This window comes from Artemia franciscana, unplaced genomic scaffold (genome assembly GCF_032884065.1).
Source record: "Artemia franciscana unplaced genomic scaffold, ASM3288406v1 PGA_scaffold_56, whole genome shotgun sequence".
NCBI classification, from domain to species: domain Eukaryota; kingdom Metazoa; phylum Arthropoda; class Branchiopoda; order Anostraca; family Artemiidae; genus Artemia; species Artemia franciscana.
Window position 1 is genome coordinate 551312 of NW_027062696.1, and position 21216 is coordinate 572527.

General features: G+C 35.2%; 1 protein-coding gene across 3 annotated transcripts in view; it reads right to left on the bottom strand.

Moving 5' to 3' along the window:
• Positions 1-21216, bottom strand: part of LOC136042027 (late secretory pathway protein AVL9 homolog) — a 111333-nt gene that overhangs the window by 59637 nt on the left and 30480 nt on the right. For all 3 annotated transcript variants that reach the window (XM_065726885.1, XM_065726882.1, XM_065726883.1), the window contains 3 exons: positions 18391-18591; positions 17133-17355; positions 12118-12439 (listed from right to left, as the gene is read on the bottom strand). In XM_065726885.1, coding sequence (XP_065582957.1) covers positions 12118-12439; positions 17133-17355; positions 18391-18591 — 746 coding nt within the window. The remainder of the gene's footprint in view (positions 1-12117; positions 12440-17132; positions 17356-18390; positions 18592-21216) is intronic.

Genomic DNA, 21216 nt, shown 5'->3' on the forward strand with positions numbered 1-21216 from the left:
ATGAAAGCGAAATTGTGGTTTAACGTTCAAACATTAAAACCGTGGAACTTCATATGAATAATATGCCAAAACCTTAACAGACAATAGAAACTTTAAGAATGGGAAATAATTTTAGTCTAGCCAGTTATGGCTCATAATCACTCCCGCTGAAATTTAAATGATTTATGGTCTGACACAAAATAATAATAAAAGTACGTATTTGTCGATTCAAAATTGTTATGCATGATGTGCAAGGATCGCAATTTTAGCCATTAACACCAAATATAATGAACTTTTTTTTTTTTTTTTTGCTAGACTGGTTTTAGTCACAAAGACAATTAAAGCTAAAGCTTTAAAGCTGACGTTGTTCCATCCATCTTTTATTTTCTTTTTCCAATAACAAAACTGCTTGATAGCTAACAAAATTCTACCAAGTTAGGAAAACTACAAAATCAATTTAACAAAATTGGGGTGTCACCCACAACTTTAAAAAAGCACCAAAATTTGTTTATGTATATTTTTGTTACGTTTTTACGAGTCTGACAAACATTTTCGGGTTTCAAACCTCCTAACCCCAATGCAATCATACTTAAATTAATTTGAACTTACTTACATTAATTAATTATATTAATATAATTAAAATAATTAAATTAATTACTTACATTACATTAATTATATTTACATTATTTACTTTTTTCTATAATGAAATGAATAACATCTTTGAATTTTGTTACAGACAATTACTTAACTCAATCGACCAATATTTGTAAAAAAAAAGAACACACCTTGGATAAGAAAACGTAATACAGTGATTAAATTGATATTTTACTGCCAGATTAACAATAACGGTCTTTTTGTAAAGCCTTTGTAAATTTTGTGGAGTGAAAAAGACTAAGCAACGCCGTTATGTGAATTCCAGCTCGTATCTTGAAAGAAAATCAAAATTTTTACTCATGTAAAATTTTTTTTAGTGAAACGTCAACTTCATTTGAACTCTCATCAAAAAGTTGGTATGTTTTACCATTGGATAAACGAAAAATCTCTATTTATGATTATTCCCCTTTCGTTTCCTTCGTCAAGTGTCATTTGCTGTCGCGTCACTGCTTCTTCTTTCAAATTAAATTAAAAAAAAAACAAGATTTTCTTAACTGAAAGTAAGAAGCAACATTAAAACTTATAACGAATAGAATTTATTCCGTATATTAAAGGGGCTATCCCCTCCTCAACACCCCACTCTGTAGGCTAAAGTTTTTATTGTTTCAAAAAGAGCGGGGCGTTGAGGAGGGGACAGCCCCTTTCATATACGGAATAACTTTAATCCTTTTAAGTTTTAATGTCGCTACTCACTTTCAGTTAAAAAGGCTTATTTTTTTATTTAATTTCTGAACGTTTTTGAATTAATGCAGGTTTCGATTTTGACTCACCTTACATGAATAATTAAAACGAAATTTACATATTAAATTTTACTTTTTTGGCTAAATGGCTTTCTCAATGTTTTGATTGGACGATTTCGAGAAAAGGGGGTGGGGTAGGGGACTAGTTGCCCTCCAATGTTTTTGGTTACTTAAAAAGGCCACTAAAACTTTTAATTTTATTTACAAACGTTTTTTTAAGTAATAAATATACATAACTTACGACTTAACTTACGTAACGAACTTCTACATTCGCATATTTTTATTACGTATATGAGGGGGGTTCGCTCCCTCGGCAATACATCGATCTTTACACTAAAGAATTTTGTTCCAATCGTTTAAGAATGACCTCTTAATCACGAAGGCCGTTTAATTAGAATAAATACCTCTTTTGAAATTACTAAAAATACTTAGCGAAAAGAGGGAGGTATTGAGGAAGGGATGAATCCCCTGATATACGTAATAATTTCTGTTCGTTTTAAGTTCAAATGTTGCTCCTTACTTTTAGTTGAAAAAAACTTGCTTTTAGTTATTTAATTTCCCATTTTTTTTTAAATAATGCTGGAAAATCCAGCGCCCCCTTCATGAAAATTCTCTTTCCCATGGAAAGATCCTCCCATGCAAACCCCTCAGTGAAGTTGTTAAAAGTAGAATAGCCAAGGCTCAAGGTGTTTTTTCACAGTTAAAACGAAGTTCAGACGAATAAATTGCCAAGATCGGAATATTAGAAGCTACAGTGATGACAGTGGTCAAATATGACTCTGAAGCTTGGGCGCTCCAAAAAGCAGATGAAAATTTACTAGATGTTTTCCAGAAAAATTGCCTACGGATGGTTCTGGGTACCCGGCTGACTGACCGTGTTTCAAACAGTACGCTGTACGACAAATGTAGTTCGATCCCGCTTTCTAGGGCTATAATGAAAGAAAGGTTGTGGTGGCTAGAGCACATTCTGTGGATGAAGGATGAAAAATTGCCGAAGATTGTCTTTTCCGGCCAACCGTCTAGGGCTAAACGGAAAGCAGGTGGTCCTCGTCTTTGGTAGGGGGACATCATAAATAAAGATTTAAAGGAAATGGGAACTTCCTGGGAGAGTGTAAAAAGGGAGGCTTTGAATAGATGGGGATGGAGGAGGAGCATGTGTAGCTGTGCTGGCCTCAGGTGGCTTGGTGTTGTGATGATGTGTTAGTTGTAGAAGTGGTAGAATTTAACATTAATAACTTTAAATCTAAATTAATTGTTCAGACCTGTTGAGTTTCAACGAGTAGGGCAAAAAATACCCCTCGCCACTAGATTCTTCCTGGCCATCGCAGGTAACATATTCCTTTTTGCTATTGACTGAATGGAAGCCCCAGATCAGTTAGAAAACAATGTGCGACAGGGTTGGGCAGAATGAACTGCAAATTTTTTCCCTTTTTAGCTATTCGACGGGTATGTTTTTAGGTTAAACGAAATGATGTTTTTGCATCTTTGGAGTATTGCCGCGTTTAGTGCAAAAGACAGGCCTTAATATTAGTTTAATTTATCAGACTTCAGTAGTTTAAGAATATTAAGGATGTAGTCCACCTAACCCCTTAGTGGGGATGCTCTCCCTCGTACAACCTACTGAATTATCAGCCAATTAAGAAACTAGCAATGTATTTTAGAGTCGGGCTGGAGTAACCACAGAGCTTTTTTCCTATTGTTGGACTATATTTTTAGGTTAGGTGTAATGGTACTCTCAAATCTACGTAATAGGCTACTCCCGCGTTTAGTGTAAAAGACATGCCTTAGTTTTAATTTCACTGTTAAGGATTTAGCAGTTTAGTATCATTAAGGAGGCAGTCTACTTCACCTCTAGGTAGAAAAACTATTCCTCACGAAAACTATTCAGTTTTAAATGTATTGGCTAAAAACATAGCATTTCTAGCAAACAAACAGAGAAACATATATTACCTGTACATCAAAATTCATAGAAAAAAAGAATCTAAGGTTAGTCTGTTTTACTTGCTAGCGTCACATCAGAGTACCTAGTATAAACGGAACAATCATTTTTTTCGAAGATTACTAAAAAAGAAGAATAAAAAACAGAACATTCAAAACCTAGTGTCTAGTAAGTTCGGATAAACAGAAGCAAATAACTTAGAGAATAAAGCTAAATCTAGAAAGTTGGGCAACTTCGTACAAATCTGTCGCGGAGTTCAGCCCGTAAGGAAGCCAAGACACTGATAGAGCTTTGCGCTGTGTCGGTCTAATGTGGGTCTGATCAGCGGCTTAGAAATAGTAGTAGAAAACGGTGCAGAGCATGTAAGATATAATCTAATAATATTTGCTAAGTAGAATATGTGCAGCTAGTACGAGTGACCTAAAAATATTTTATCGTGTACTTGGCTTCATAAGATGAAGCTAAAACTGACAGAACACAAAAAAAGTTTGTACTGTAGTTTGTACAATGAGTCAATGGAGTAGGTGATTTCAACGATGATATATGTAGATTCTCTACAATTAATTGTGAAAATTAACAGGAAAATTTTCACCATTGAAGACGAAATCCTTTTTTTACAATTCAATTTAATTAACTAAGACTGTCCCTAAGACTCAAACACATCAGCTAAGAAAGAGACAAAGAAATATCCACACTATCCCCACTAGATAATGATCATCTACATTACAGAAATAGAGTCGGTTCATGATAAAAAAAAGAAGAAATTTTCTTCTTTTTCATATATTTCCAGGATTTCTTTTACGGAGTTAATGGATTTGGCAGGAACCACTCGTATAAATTTCAAAGATAATCATAGCAAAACAGGACGAAGGCATAAATCAATTTAGCTATCTTCTAGAAATTATACTGATAAAAATAGAAAAATGAAAGTAGTTTTTGCTTGAAATATGGAAAGCAATATTATCAGGTCCCTACCAGGCAAGTTATAAATTTAAATTCTGCTGAGAATGGTTTTTGGGAGTGGGGTTTCCTAAAAAACTTGCTATTTGCATATCTACTTGAAGGGGGTGTTTGATCTTGGGCAAAGCACGAGTCCTAACTGTGCTTTTGGGGTGTCAAGACAATCACTAGGAAAAGAAACGGGTTCTTTTCTTCGCTGTTAAATGTTTCCTTTAAATTAGTTTAGCCTTTTTCTGGTATATTTCATATCCATTTCTTTTTGCATTTTTATTCGCTAAAAGGCCTCAGTTTTTTTTTTTTTTTTTTTTTTTTTTTTTTTTTTTTTTTTTTTTTTTTTTTTTTTTTTTTTTTTTTGCTCCGTTATTGTTGTGTTTTTTCAATTGTGACAAAAATACAATTATAGAAACTTAGATTCTCGAACAGAACGACCAATGTGATCCCCAGATTATTTTCAACATGACATGTATTTGAAGGGATTGTTATACTTGGGTCAAACTTGGAGGGAAGTAAGGGCTAGCGTACTAGTATTAGAACCAGCCTCTGTGGGAAAAAGGAGAGGAGTTTAAATTATTGTCAATAGGACGCATAACTGTAAAGATTTTCAGGTATCAACAACAATTGGCGTGAAAAAGACAAAATGTCCCAAGCGTTGTTATTAGGAGTTCATTCACGATCCCTCAATAAATACAGCGAGGAGGTCCCAAAATTGTTATTCATCAGGATATTCACCTGAAGATGTTCTCGGACTAGCAAACTAGCAAAACAAAACTAGACATAAAGAAAGAACTAACTACCCAATATACTTTTTGGGGATCAAAGCTCCATCTGGCCTTTAAAGGGAAGGGAAGAGAGAGCACCCCCTAAATTCATGTGATCAGGACATCTACCAGAATTGGTAACCAAATATGAACCAATCTTAGTCAGAAGAAACAGAAAATGTCTTAGTTGTTCATTTTTGGGGCCAGTGTGTACTCTGGCCATGTCTGGAATGGGGGAGGGGTTCCAAGTTTTTTCATCACAGTGTCTAGTCTCTTGTCTTCAAGACGCTTTTCCAGAACCGGGTTTTAACCTTACACAGTTGGTAATAGGGGCTAATACTTGTACTTTGTTGCCTTAAAAAACCAAAACTACATCTTTGGATATTATAGGAAGGTATACAATCTTGTAATCAGACCATCTAGAAGAACGGGTTGTCAGATTTCAACACATTTTGTGGGAAAAACTCAAACTTTTTCAACTGAAATTAAGAAGCAACAGTAAAACTTAAAATGAACAGAAATTATCCCGTAAAGGGATTTGGGCGTAACCCATCCCTATTTCCTCATTCTTTACGCTAAAATCAGATGGGAATCTGATGAGGATCAGAACCTCGTCTAACTTTTAAAGGGGAGGGAAAGGAGAGAAACCCTAAATTCTTGTGATCACTAAACCTACCAGAATCGGTTATTAAATATAAAGCAAACTTAGTTGGAAGAAAGAGGAAATGTCCTGGTTTGGCAATTTTGGAGCCAGTGTGCACTTTGACCTTTTCTGGGAAAGGGGTTCCAAAGTTTTGTCATCATGTTATCTAATTTTTTGTCCTCAAGACGCTTTTTCAGAACTGAATTTCAACCTTGCTCAGTTGGTAACAGGAGTTTAATACTTGTACTTTTTTGCCTACAAAACAAAAACTCCCTCTTTGGGTACTATGGGGAAGGTATATAATCTTGTAATCAGGCCATCTACCAGAACGGATTGTCAGATTTCAACCCATTTTGTGTGAAAAAACACAATTTTTTCAACTGAAATCAAGTACCAACATTAAACTTAAAATGAACAGAGATTATATTACAAATAGGGGGTTTTTCCCCTCCCCAATCCCTCACTTTTTACTCTAAAGTTTGACTTATTGTCAAAATTATTCAAGAATAACTGCTGAAACATATGAGTTGTTGTATTCGAATTCGAAAGAAGCTTTTTATAAACCACTAAAAACTTCAGCTTAACAAGCGAGGGGTTGAAAAGGGGGCAGACCCCCCCCCCCGCCTCATATACATAATAATTTTTTCGTTTTAAGTTTTAAAGTTGCTCCTTATATTCAGTTAAAAAAAAACTTCTTCGAGGACCATTTGCTCGATAGAATTGCCCGTGGGGGAAACAATAATAATATAAAAAAACACGTATCCGTAATGTTCCTTCTGGCAAGAAATATAACGTTCCTCATTTTTGTAGATAGGAGCTTCAAACCACTACAGTAGGGTGGTCTGATATGCTGAATATGGTGGTGTGATTTTCATTAGGATTGTTCTACCTTTCAGGATATTTTACCCTTTTTCCAAAATCAGGGAAATTTTCTCGGTTCGCAGCTTTTGATGAGCAACATCAGATTAATTTTACATATTTGGAATCAGCATAAAAAGCCAATTCTTTTGAAGCATTACTATCAAAATTACTTTTTTTTAGAGTTTCAGTTACTATTGGGCCAAGTAGCTCCTTACTTACAGTTTGTTACCGAACTTTTTGATAAGAGGTTCATAATAAAATTAACTTTGATTTTAGATCATTTATTCAACGCACTAGTAATTGTAAAGTATTGGATAGTTGCATATCCGCTGTTAGGTGATATCAGCGGTATTTAGCACGGTTTTAGTAAGCAGACTATTTAGGCCCACATTTTCAAAGTTCCATGACAGGTTCCTCAGATGAATGAGAGATTTTACCACGTTTGAAGGAACAAATTGGGATTAAGCGTTCAATACGGGTGCAGAGAGAATAAACATCCCATCCCATCCCATCCCCTCTTATTGCAAACCTATGGGTTTTAACGGGGAATATTTGGTTTTCAAACACTGGTAATGTGACAAAAACCGAGCTTAAGAGTAGAATCCAATATTCATTCACAACAACAGCTATAAGCTAACATAAGTGTGTCAATACTGAACAAAATATACAATAGCAAATACTACTCCCAAGGTCAACACAATAAAATATCGGAAAACGTCATGCATTAAGTCAATTTTAAAATGATGAACAAACCACTGTGCAAAGATATTTTGATAGCTCTCTGTTCCCTAAGTTAAATTCTCGCGAATTAAAAGCCTACTGGCATTCAATTAAGGTAGGCTAGTGTACTAAGACTAGAATAATAGAAGCTACCCTAATGACAGAGGTCAAGAAGAGGTTCTGAAAAGTGGACGCTTCGAAAGACAGAGGATGATCGGTTAAATATTTCCCAAAGGAATTATTTAACGATAGTTTTGGACACCCTGATTGACTGACCTGATGTCATACATTAAGCCTAATAAATACATTAAGCCTAGATTTTTAAGAGAATATGGTTCTGTCCCACTCTCTAGAGCTACAATGAAAGAAGGATTGAGATGAATAAGACACATTTTACGGATAACAGATGACAGATTGCCAAAGATTGGTCGTTCCTGAATGGGCTGGGAAGAGATCATAAGGAAGGATTTCAAGAAAATTGGAACTTCATGGGATGGTTAAAGAGTGAATCTTTGAATAGATTGGGCGGAGAATGAGCGTACGCAGCTGTATTGGCCTCAGACGGCTTAGTGTTACAGTGATTTTTTAGTAGTAATAGCAATAATCTAGTACGGTATTTTGTTTCCAAGTTGTGCAGGTAGAAAGGAAGAATTTGACGGTGAAAGTCGGAATGTCGACATTTCATTTTGAATTCCTTCCTAATTTTGTGTCGTCTTATATCCAGGGAGGTCAGATGTAGCTGATCAAGACTAAAGGTATTTTGAATGAAGGTAAAATCAAACTCATAATTTTTCGAGCTACACCCATACAGGTCTCTGACGTGGTGGGGGTCTCAATCTTACAGAACATAAGCAAAGGTAACGACTGACAACAGATATTTTCACTGATATTTAATTTCTTTTGAATCTTCTTTTTATAATCACTATATTTAGCGCTAAACTATTATAAATGAGTATCCAACGGAAAAGATGAAATTTTGTCTAATCTTGATTAGAGATTAGATAAGAACAAAAAATAATTTAAAATAATTCTTAAACTAGTCGTTCGGATACTAAATCTTTTAAGCTGAGAAGATGATTTTACCAAAGCTATCTTATTAAATCCTTAGATAAACGAAACTTAAACTTAAGGTTATTGTAAAACTGAACACCCAAGAGGTTAACAGAATCTTTGTTAGTCAGTACTAAGTAAGTGCAGTGAATTGTATTATTTGGAAAAAGGAATGGATGTGAGCGAACTTTTTTTTACTGTTCAAATGAAGTTCACTTTATCAAGGTCGTATTTCAGCTTCTTAAGTAAAGAGTCAAGACTATGTTCTCTAGTACCGGTGCTAACATGTCATAAATTTTATATAGCTAAGTAACTGTAAACTTAAAACAATTTTTGGCTATCGCTCATAAAATTATTGAAAACGATTAGAAAGGATAAAGGGACTGTGAGTAGACTCTAAAAACATTGGTGCAACTAAACTCATCTTTTTGGTATAGGGCACAATGGTCCCTATCAGACAGAAAATTACTCAACATTCTTACAATGAACTTTTATGCTCCGAGTTTTCAAGCTTCATCAATTGTCGGGGTAGTAACTTATGAGCGGGGTAGTAACCTCCGTCATGTTTAGAATCATCCTAAATATGGTATTAAAACGACCAAGAATTAAAATAAAATACAATTTTTTCAAACGGAAATAAAAAGGGACACTAACACTTAAGGCGAACAGAAACTATTCCGTATATGGTGCCCCCACCCTAAGTCGACGATCTTTGCGCTAGGCTTGGCTTTTCCCTCTAATAGTTCAAGAGCGAATTCTGTAACACAATATCACAACAGATCACAACATATCACAACAGCCTTCTTTTCATAATACCTCGAGAATACGTTTTAAAACACAGATGGTGAAAATGGCACTTGGAAGTACCAACTGGTTATATTTTTTCGTCACTATTAAAACATTAGACAATAAGTAGGGTTAGCGGGCGATGGCAATTCCTCTTATACAGGATTTTTTTTTTCGTTTTATTTTGATGTTGCTCTTCACTTTCATTAAAAAAAGCTAATTTTTTATAAAGATTCCTGAATACTACTAAAATTTAGCAGACATTAGTATCTAGAAATATTTTCAGCCATTAAAGATTCCAGTGTAATCTGTACACACTGTTGCTGTCGCTGCACCGCAACTGTGATCCATGGCCAAGGCCAGACCGACTAGGTACGGGGCCCAATTGGAGTTTTTTTTTTCAGGGCCTCCTCAATATATTAAATTTTTAAACAAAATCCAAATCCAGCATATATATATATATATATATATATATATATATATATATATATATATATATATATATATATATATATATATATATATATATATATATATATATATATATATATATAAATTGTATTTCAATGTAACCTTTAGCAAAGCTGTTACTGTCTCAGTTACCACTGATCTAATAGTTCAAAAGATGTCATCTTCATTGGGATCTAAAAAGGACATTTGGCCATATAAATATGGTTCAAGATCACCTTCAGGGTCTGTAACGGGTGTGCCGCTAAATTGGTTTTGTAATATATCTGTCCAGCTATTTTGACGCTGAAAACATTACGACTATTTTTGGTTCGATCATCGCTTATAGTTGTATTGGTCTTGTCGCTTTTAATGGTCTAGATCAGTGGCTCTGTAACCGTGATACGAATACGCCTTTGGGGTACGCAGCAATTTTTAGGGGAGACGCAGCCGGCCAACAAAAATTAAAACAACCCTTTAACTCTAATACTGTGAATTGTATTTATATTTTAGCTACAGTTTACTTTGTACCGGTAACTGAGAAGTGGTACCTAAAATGTATTGTGGGTAAAAAGGGGTACAGTGTCTAAATAAGTTTGAAAACCACTGGTCTAGGTTTTTCATTGTCAGGTCGTATATTTACAGTTCTCATGTCGTTATCTTGATCTTGTTTCATTTGATGGTCCAGTTTGTTCATTTTGAGATTACCGTTTTGTCCTCTTTTCTCCTTCTTTGTATTCATTTTGTGCTAACGTTAATTTACGTTTGCGTTCCCTAGTTATAATGAAACTTCTGAAAATGCATTTTGAAATTCAAATCACCGAATATAGGCACATGAATTTACATATTTCTAAATTTGTGTTCTGCAAATACTTCTAAAACGGTTTTAAAATGTATTTTCCTTGTATCTTCAATGTCAATCAAGATGATTGTTAAACTATTTGCCTATCCTGATTTGTTGTTAATGTCACATAGATTTTTTTTGTTGGAGCCTGGAAAATGATCTCTCTCCATAAACAACGCTTGCTGTAATTGTTAACAACACTTCACAATTTCGAAAATCAATCTTCATTTTGCGGCGACGTACGGGAGTTTCAAAAGCAGGGCCCGATTGGGTTTAATCATTTCAATCGCCGTTTTTTCTGACCTGCCCATGGCGCCAGAGTTGCTGCAACTCTTTACGCAAACCTGGCACTAGAGCTATTGTTTTATCCATCTACAAAAATGTATCAAATATTTCCATAATCAAGACTCTTTCATAAAATCAATTTTCTTTTCATCTCTGCAGATTATAGTCATTGACTATATACTTGATAGTAAAACGAATTGCTTTCGGTCTCTTTTAGTTTGATGGTAAAACAGATTGCTGATGTAAACGAGTCCTTAGACTGAAAGCAATCGATGCCTTGTCCCTTGACAGACTATGAAGAGAAACCATTGTCATCACACATTAAGAAGGAATTAAGAAACGGATACCATAAGCTTTTAACCATAGTTCGTGAAGGTAAAAATGACATTTGAACGAAACTAACTTACAAAAAGACCGCAGCACCCTCTGAAACAGACATCACATCAAAATGGACAGTTCTCCAGGTTCAATAAGTTTGTTACCTGTATGTTCGAAATGACTGGCAAAACTATTCTAGGTCAGCAAAACAAATAATTAATGTTAAATACTAATGTTAAATCAGCCCAATTTATGTTTCCATTTTTCTTTTTTAAAATATTCAAAAAAAAATTACGATTTCAGGCATTTTTCGTCTTGGTTTAAGGGCAACTTACTGAAAATGGCCATAGACGACCACACGGCTGCTTCAACTTTTCTAACCAACCATTTTACCTTTTTAACAACTTTTTGACTTAAGGAACTTATTTAAAAACTTGAGGAATTAATACTAAATTAAGGAACTATTTGGAAATAAAGTCAGTTTTTCTATTAAATTTTGCAATAAGATTCAATAAATGTGAATAATACTCAATAGTCGAATTTTTCTTTTTTTATTTGTTTTCAGGTCTTTAAGACACTATTCATTACTCAAAATACAAAGTAAAAGACCAATTAAACATTAATTAAACAACACATGATCAAAGACCAGTATAATACCGTCCATTTACAAAATGATTTGCAGTAAACTGTATAGATAATATTTGATTTCCGGTTCCTGGAATGATCATAAATTCTTGATATGCGTTTAAGGTCTCAATTTTAAGTATTATCATAACCTAGCAATGATACTTTTGTAACTTCAAAAAGCGAATCTTTTCATTGGGCTGTTTTATTATTCTTTTTCTCTTTTTTACTGTAGAGGATTCTAAATCAATTGAAAATACCTATTTATGGTAGTAGGCTTTCTTTAAGAAAAACTATATCTGAAGAAACATTTAAGGGTTGCCCCAACTCTAGTAACAACAAATTTCTTCCAAAATTCATAATAAACAAATGTATATAAAAACATCAAGCCATACAAGTTTTCTTCTATAAGACGGAGTAAACACTACTTTACTTCTTTTTTAAAGTCAACACAACGGAAAAATCTAAGAAAAAGACTAACAATTAGAAAAATGAATAAATTTTCTTACAGTGGTAATCCTGTATCTTCGTCACCATTATTACATCCTGCATCTACATCAAGGTAATCAGCGTTCAGATTTTCAGACGGCAGAGAGAAATGTTCTAGATCCAATTCAGGATGACAGGGTGGAGTTTTCAAAGTGCTAATACAGTAATCAAGCCCTTTTTCTAAAGTCCCGGGAAAAACTGACACCAATGTTAGCAACGCCCTGCACATTGGTTTAACGGGAGAACCAAATATCAAAACTCTTTTCTCAAGTAATATCAATTTCAGAAGAGTGAGCGTCTCGTGGTAAAAATCACAAAGAACTTCAGGCAAAGATAGCGAAGCTGAAAAAAAGAGAGGAAGGATTAATGGTAATCTTCAGACATATAGGCAAAACAGCCTTGTCGGTTGTAAATACGGTTATGGAGAAATGGTGAAGTGTCCAAATTCCATAGAAAGAATTTTCTTAGAGAAGCACTTACTGGTGAGAAACACATAACGAAATCTGTTACGTGCGAAGACGAGCGTAGCAGCACTTTTAGTCGGATGTTTAAATTGTATTGGTGACGGGACTCGTTCAGAGAGCCAGAACGAGGTCACTTATGCGCATCACATAGAATTTATTAAATAGTACACCCACTGCCCAGAAATTAGACCTACAAAGTCTATGTAAGCAATGTAGTTTGTTTCATTTTCCAAAAAGTGGACAATAAACTCTGTATCATACCAATAGTAACATAAGTGATTTGGACAATTCCTCAGTATACACAAAATCTAAATCCCTAAAATACTGCTTCAAAATAGCACACAGGGAGCCAAGGGAAACGACAAATACCTCAGACTATGGTAGGGTGAAATTATAAGAAAAATGATCCTCAGGAGATTCTTGGAAGGTGATGAAAGGACCCGCCTTATTTGTCTTTCTTTATTCTTAAGTTATACGGTGGTATTATTGCGGTTACACAGGGATTCGAACAGGGATCATCACGGACAGATTTGACTTCGACCCCTCGACTGCTTGTCAGTCCGCCTGGAATACTTTGCCCGAGTTGGCTAGAAACTGTCATTCGTTCGGTGCCTTTTAAAGAACTGTAAATATATTTTTGATCTTTTGACAATTTATTTATTTTTTTACTTACTTTTTTAACTTATTTTTTCTTTTCTTTTCTATCTTTAAGGTTTTGCTTTACTTTTTTACTTTCGGCAGGAACCAGACGAAGAACTGTTGCCCAGTATCAATGGACTTCGGAATTACGTCCGACTACTTTCATCTGTTGGTTGCAGCTTCCCCAGCAATCTTCAGCCAGTTTCTAAAGCCCATATGCGTCTGATGTCTCTGGTCCAAGATGGAATTGTGTGTTGTTTTGTTTACTTGGAAAGGCACTTTGCTCTGGTTTAGTTTTCGGCGAGTAGTCGATAGCGTGTAGTCGATTGGTGTAGTGCGTGTGTCTGTGTTCTATTTCTCACCTTTTATGCTTTTTTCAGCTCTTTTGTTTGCTTTGGTTTCTTTCCCCCTAAATTCTCGGCCTTAGAGCCTACCGAGGAGCAAGGGGGGAGGACATTTGAGGTTTGGTGTTGAATCTTTTGCTAGTTGTTAGATTAATAAAATCTTATCTTATGGACGGAGCAGCAGTGTTCAAAAGTCTGTTGGCCTAAGGTGGCTTAACTCTGCAAAGAGGCGGTAGAACAGGTAGAGCAATCAGATCATGCCAGGAAATCCCCCCTCCCCCGTGTAAACTTTCCTCGGAAAAATTCCCCGAAAACTTTACCCCCAACGGAAAATACCCCTCTGAAAAAGATCCGTATAATTCTCAATAGAAAATACTATACGTGAACAATGGGCAAATTATGTAAGTTACATCCCTTTCTAACTGTGGGGGGAGGGTTATTTAGCTAAGGCCCGACCGGTATCATCAGGCCGACATGAGGGCCAGTGTCATTATCAGATGTCGGAAAAAAAATATTGGTTATAGGCCCATATATATTTTTTTGCGTAGCTTGTCCAATATATGGCACTAGATTTCTTGAGGCAATTTTTGCTTGCTCAGTTCTTGGGAGCGGAGCCACCAGCTAAGTCTGACCACGGTAGAGAGAGCAGCACACGTTATTCAAATAAAGTCGAAGTATAAATGTTGTCTACACTTACCCGGTGCCACTACACTCACATCCTCTACCAAAACAACTAAAAAGAATACAATAAACCATAAATTTTGTATAATGTACGTTCACTTTCGTCGGTGAAAGATCCAAGATTCAATCGGTAAAAACCATAATATCCAGCAAGAGGAGTAACTAAGGAGGAGAGGGGTGTTTTGAGGTAGGGAGGGGGAGTTCCAAGGTGCCACCGCTGCGTGACAACACCTTGGAAAATTGATCTTGGATAGTGAGCTTGTTGTGTGTTCGAATTTGTCTACACATTCTTTAAATCCCTCCTCCAAACTTAAAACTCTAGCTGCAACCCTGTATCCAACCTAGCAAGGATTTTTTAGTAAGAGACCATATTGTATAAATGTAAAGTAATGTTTTTACATTAATATGTGAATGATTAAAATAGAAAGTCCTGCTCCTGAAATTTAGATTTTGAATAATCAATTTCACTAAGTATCTCACGCTTCTTTCAATCAGATTTTCACGTATTTGTGTTTATGTAACTAAAACAGCTTCTTTGATTAGATTGTTTTCTTATTTGACACTTCCGCTAATATCCACCATTTCGTTTGTATGCTCAGAAGCTGCTGATCAGAAAAGGTAAAGAAAATCAAACAGTTCCTGTAATTGCCTAATTTTTGGATCTCACAGTGAATTATTGAGGCTGTTCTTCGGTGTGTAACACCAACAGAGATAAGGTTTAGATTAGGTTTTTTTTTTTCCGGAAGGGTATTTATCGGCAAAGTATATCGGTATCGTATTGGTACGATGTAACCTACATGTAACCCCCCAAAAGGCAGAGTTATGTGTCCTTTTGATTATAATGAATAAAATGGTTATCTAAAAAGTTTGATATAGGATGTCTTTGGGGAGTAAAGGGTCGTTGGAAAGGAGTTAGTGGCCTTTCAATCTTTTTGGTCACTTTAAAAGGGGACTAGAGCTTTTGATTTCCGATCAAGTAATCTCTCTCCTCATCTCCTAGAATCACTAGTTCAATATGATCGTCCCAAAGGAAATAAATAAATAAACACACATCCATGATCTTCCTTCTGGCAAAAAATGCAAAATTCCATATTTTTGTATATAGAGGCTTAAAACCTCTACAGCAGGGTTCTCTAATATTCTGAATCTGATCATGTGATTTTCATAAGGATCGCTTGACTTTTGGGGAGATGTTTCCCCTTTTTTGAAAAACCAGGCAAATTTTGTCTGGCTTGCAGGTTTTAAAGGGTAACATTAAACCTAACGAACTTTAAATATTTGGAATCGGCCAATTCTAAAAAGCCAATTCTTTTGATGTGTCTATTGTTATCAAAATTCTGTTTTTAGAGTGTCGGTTACTATTGAGCCGAGTCTGTCCTTACTTATAGTCCGTTACCATGAACTTTTAGAAAAAATATTTAAAAACATCAGCTCCAAAAAAAAAATATTATACGTCTATAATCATAGATCATTACACTAAAGTCATGAAAATACCTGCATAAAATATGGCAGTCATGCATTTACACAGAAATAAAAACACTTTTCAGAATTAAATTTAAAATAAGCTTCCAAGTGAAAGTGGAAGACCCAAATTATCCCATTTCTTGGGAAGTATCTAGAGCCTCATGTCATAATGGCATTTATTTCTTTCTATCGTTAAGGATAAAACTAGATGTGCTTCCATGCACAAACATACATTTGGAAAGGTGCAAAGGAACGTAGCTTATAGGGAATATCGAGGACCTTCCATGGGGAGGAAATCAAAAGCTTCCTCCAGCAGGGATGGGTGAAAAGCCAATATGAGTATTCTATATCATTTGTTTAAATAGTAGGGGGTGTGTATTCTCTCAATAGATTTAGGAGAATCTCCTTCGTGTAAGGCTATTCTGAGCGTCCTTCGTATAAGGGTATTCAGAGGATCCCGTCACCGAGGACCCCCTTCCAGTAAGGGTATAATTCGGTTTTCGGGTGTTCAGTGTACAAGGCTAGGACTGCGTTGAGGGTACAAAGTAGGCTACTTCAAGCTCTTTGTCAAAATTGAAATGTAATAAACCTTCTTTAATTTAATATTATTAAAAAAAATGGAAATTTAACCATTGAACTAATCAATTTAATTATGTTACTGAAACTTTTTTCATTCTAATGCATAAATTTGTCCAATTGAAAGATGTAATTTTGGTCTTGAAAACTACCCATGCCATCTGAATAATAATCTAAATACAGATGGAGTTACTAATTCGTTAGGATAACCAAATCTGTTCAAAAAAAGAAAAAGAAACACATTGTTCAATGTCAGTAAGTTTAAGTTTCATGAGCAGGAAAGTAGATTCAAAGCCAATTGAGTAGACATATTCATCAAGTGTTTTGAAAAATACTTCAAAATTAAGCTACTTTAAAGTTATCAAATTTATTCTTTCAGGAATATCATCTGCACAACGCTCAACAAACCTCTATCTCCAAAATCAGTAAAAGGACACTAAAACGCTTAAAAACCATGTTCTTTTCTATGGCACAAAAGGATTATTTTTTTACTTAGTACTAGTGTATTTTTTGGATTTATGTATATGCGATGCGCTTCTAAAATATTAGACCGAACATTATGAATTTTTGAACATACATACCAGTTAAAACCTTGAGAAACATGGAATGAATAATTCTTTTTCATAACATTCTCCAAAATGTCGTAGTCCATTGGCGGTATACAACGTAACTTATTCGGCTCATATATACAAATCAAAATCACTAACAAATTAAAAAAAGGAACAAATAATTAGGTTAAAAAAGAAAGAATAGTGCTTTATTCCCTTTATCAATAATTATGTCCTTTCAAATATTATTCATTTTGCGATAAAAAACACTGCATATATAGACTAGTGATTTAAACAGAAATGATTAAAAGACAGTTACCTCCATATGACTTTAACGGCAAGGGGTAAGTAAGACAATTTCGAAGATTTCCATATGCTTCTTTTAGAATACCATATTCAGCGAAATCATTTTGCGCACAATACGCAGTCGCTACTAAAGACAATTTTACTTCAATCCTATCATATAGTGGAAGAGAGCTTAAGACCACTATGGATTTCTGAATTGTCCTTCTTGTTACATCTGCAGCTTTATTTTTTACACCCTATGGAAGAAAAAAGATTGTAATTTTTTTTCAATGCTATAGAATCTACGCCATAGACACGATGTAATTATAAATAGATATGGTAAATATACAGAAAGTCATTTTTAAAAGGCATGAACGCAAACAAGATTTTACACAATTTATGTACTTATTTCAGAAAGACAAACAATGAATGAAGCTAGGATACCGTGGTATAGTAATTAGACCTCAAAAACATAATTAAAGAAACATCACTGTTTCTTTAATTTAGAACAAAGACGTTACTATAGGGAAGCTTGTCTGGAATGAATAACGATTTTTGAAGACTCGAGGTCAGTTTTGACACTCAAATTTTAAATAACTTTATTACTTCCGATTTTACGAAGCTTGGTTAGCTCATTCGTCAGCCTTTAATGAAAAAAAAATAACATAACTAGGGGCATATAGATATTAGATTATACAACATGTTTGTGTAGCACATTTTGTGGTTAAGTCTCTCTACAAAGTATTCCTTTATTTCGTATAAATTTTGGATTTAGTATATTATTTCAGTTAAATAAATGATAGAGAAAACTTTATATGAGGCTTTTGAAAAAAAAAACACAAGCAGTAGATTTGTTTCAGAAAATTCTAGCCAAAAAGTTAAGACTGTTATTCCTCCACTAAATTCCTGCTTTAAAACTCCTGTCCCAATACCCGTGGAAAAAATTGTGAAATGGTCTATCAGGATTTTTATTATAATACAAGTGATAATAGAGCCTTCCACTCAATTATACCCGAACTATGTGTGTACGCCTGATTGAAGCTGCTACTAAAAAAACTAAAATTTTATGCAGCCTGTCCAGAAGGGAAATCCCAGATCATTAAGTCAGGAACCTAAAAATCAGTAAAACATGTACCAAAGTGGCAAGAACTTACGAAAGAGTAAGTAGAACGGAGATCAGAACAATTTTAATCAAATTAAATGGGCAGGTTATCAAAACAAACGGTCGAGGCGTATGCAGTTGAGACTAGACAAAAGCTAAGAAGTAAATCAATTTAATTTTGCAAGCTCACCGCAGCAGCCACCTGTCTGTAGCAGCCAACTGCGAACACTGTTCTGTCATCTGAATCTAAACTTGGAAGGTGGAAATACACTGTGTCTTCATCATAATTATGTGAACCGTCAGGAATTGCCAAGTGTGAAAGGTATTTCCATTTCTCTGGACAGAAGGATGAAACTTCATCATCTTTAAAAGCTGGATATGAGTATTCCACCTGAGAAAAAAAATCTAAAAGTTAATTTTTGAATCTCCTCTGAAATCAGAAGCAAAAACATACTGAAGTTGTCAATTGACTGCAATAGAAGGAAAGGTTAGATTTAGCACTCTTTTCTAATGGTTTTTCGTTTCAAGGAAATTATGAAAAGAATATGGAAAATGTTCACAAATTTGGTGCCATACGTAGGCATGTATAATGAATGAATGAGATTTGCTTATGTTTTTAAAAGAACAGCTAAGAAACACAGCATCAATAAGTCGGTAGGCAACGCTAAAGCGTTATTTATAATAAAGGGCCATAAGGCTCCAACGTATTATGTTTTTTTAGAGACACTTCATATGGAAGGGGTGGTCAGATAAACTTCGGAGGGGGGGTCATCCGGTTGGAAAGCAAAAGTTCTAGTGCCCTTTTTAAAAAACAAAAGAGATCAGAGGGCAACCAGACCGTCATGTAAAATTTGGAGAGGACTCATTCGATCGGAAAGCAAAAGTTCTAGTGCCCTTTTTAAGAAACAAAAGAGATCAGAGGGCGACCAGACCTTCATGTAAAATTTGGAGAGGACTCATTCGATCGGAAAGCAAAAGTTCTAGTGCCTTTATGAGTAATTGATAAGAGGGCAGTATATCAGTTATATCCACAGAACAGCTGATAGTGTTAACTTGAAACTTTCAAGGTATTTTGAGGGAATGTTGAAGAGGGATTAGAGGGTAGCCATCCCAATCCCTCCCTGCCCTTTTTAGAAGTCCCCTTTGATTGGAAATAGGGAATGTTTGATCCTGAGACATTCAGAATGTTTGATCCTGGGACACTCAGAATGTTTGATCCTGGGTCTTCAATAACACTTAGGATACAAGGTGATACTTTCAGGAAATTTTTAGAGGGATACCGAAAATAGTCGAAACACGCTATGTGCTTGCTGGTTGTCAAAAAGGGAATAACAGCAATATCTAAGGAACAGCTAAGGGTATTAATGTGAAACTTTCAAAGTATGTTAAATGGATATTGAACAGGTATTGAAGGGCAACTAGCCCCCCTCGCCCTTTTTAGGTGCCCCTATATTCGAAATTGATCAAAATTTTAAATTTTCATTTTGTCCAAGCAAGTTATGCAAACTATGAAACTTGCCCACTGTTTACATGCAGGATTGATCATTAGGAAACAGGGAAATATTTGATTCTGCTTTATCCGAAAATGCCAAGGGTATTAAGGTGAAACATATCAAAAATCTCGAGGGGTGTGTTAAATTAAACAACAAGAGCTATGAGCTCATATGGTATGAGCTCTATCAGAATTATAAGAATCAATAGATTGCTTTAAAAGGAAAATCAGAGGCTTAATGCCGGTCGGGATTTAAAATAAGAGCTCTGAGTCACGGGGTCCTTCTAAATATCAAAATTCATTAAGATCCGATCACCCATTCGAAAGATAACTCATTTTTCACGTTTCCCAATAATTCCGGTTTCCCCCTCCCCCCAACTCAATGTCACCGGATCTGGTCGGGCTTTAAAATGAGAGTTCTATAGCACAAGATCCTTTTAGATATCAAATTTCATTAAGATCTGATTACCCGTTCGTAAGTGACAAATACCTCATTTTTTCTAATTTTTCCGAGTTACCCCCCCCCCCCCTAACTCCACCAGAGAGACTGGATCCGGTCCGGTTATGTCAGTCACCTATCTTGGACTTGTGCTTATTCTTTCCACCAAGCTTCATCCTGATCTCTCCGCTTTAAGCGTTTTCCAAGATTTCCATCCCCCTCCCTAATGGCACTGGATCCGGTCGGGATTTAATAATAAGAGATCTGAGCTTTGAAGTCCTTCTAAATATGAAATTTCATTAAGATACGATCACTCTTTCGTAAGTTAAAAATACCTCATTTTTTCTATTTTTTTGAATTAATCCTCCCCCCCAACTCCCCAAAAGAGGGTAGATCCGTTCCAGTTATGTCACTCCCGTGTCTAGGACTTGTGCTTATTTTCCATACCAAGTTTCATCCCGATGCCTCCACTCTAAGCGTTTTCCAAGATTTTAGGTCCCCCCTACTTCCCCTTCGCCGGATCCGGTCGGGATTTAAAATAAGAGCTCTGAGACATGATATCCTTCCAGATATCAAATTTCATTAAGATCCGATCACTCCTTCGTAAGTTAAAAATACCTCATTTTTATAATTTTTCTGAGTTAAACCTCTCCCCCCAACTCCCCCAAAGAGAGCAGAACCGTTCCGGTTATGTCAATCATGTATCTAGGACTTATAATTATGTTTTCCATCAAGTTTCATTCCGATCCCTCCAATATAAGCGATCCATCCACTTTTTATGTATGTTTAAAACCTAAGTTTGAAAAATGTTTCCCCATATCTGGCGATGATTCTGAAACCATTATGCGGTTTATACTCGTTCTCGTTAGATTTAGAAGGTTCTTGAACCAAATTGGAAACAATTATATTTCCTATTTTTCTATTAGGTGATTTTCTTTTAACAGTGACGATTTATTTATTTCTAATTCTAAGCGATTGAAAGGTAGACATGCACAGATTCTTCATAATGCCACGTAATTCCTCATAGGCACTTTTTATGTATGTTTAAAACCTAAGTTTGGAAAATGTTTATCTGCCCATATCTG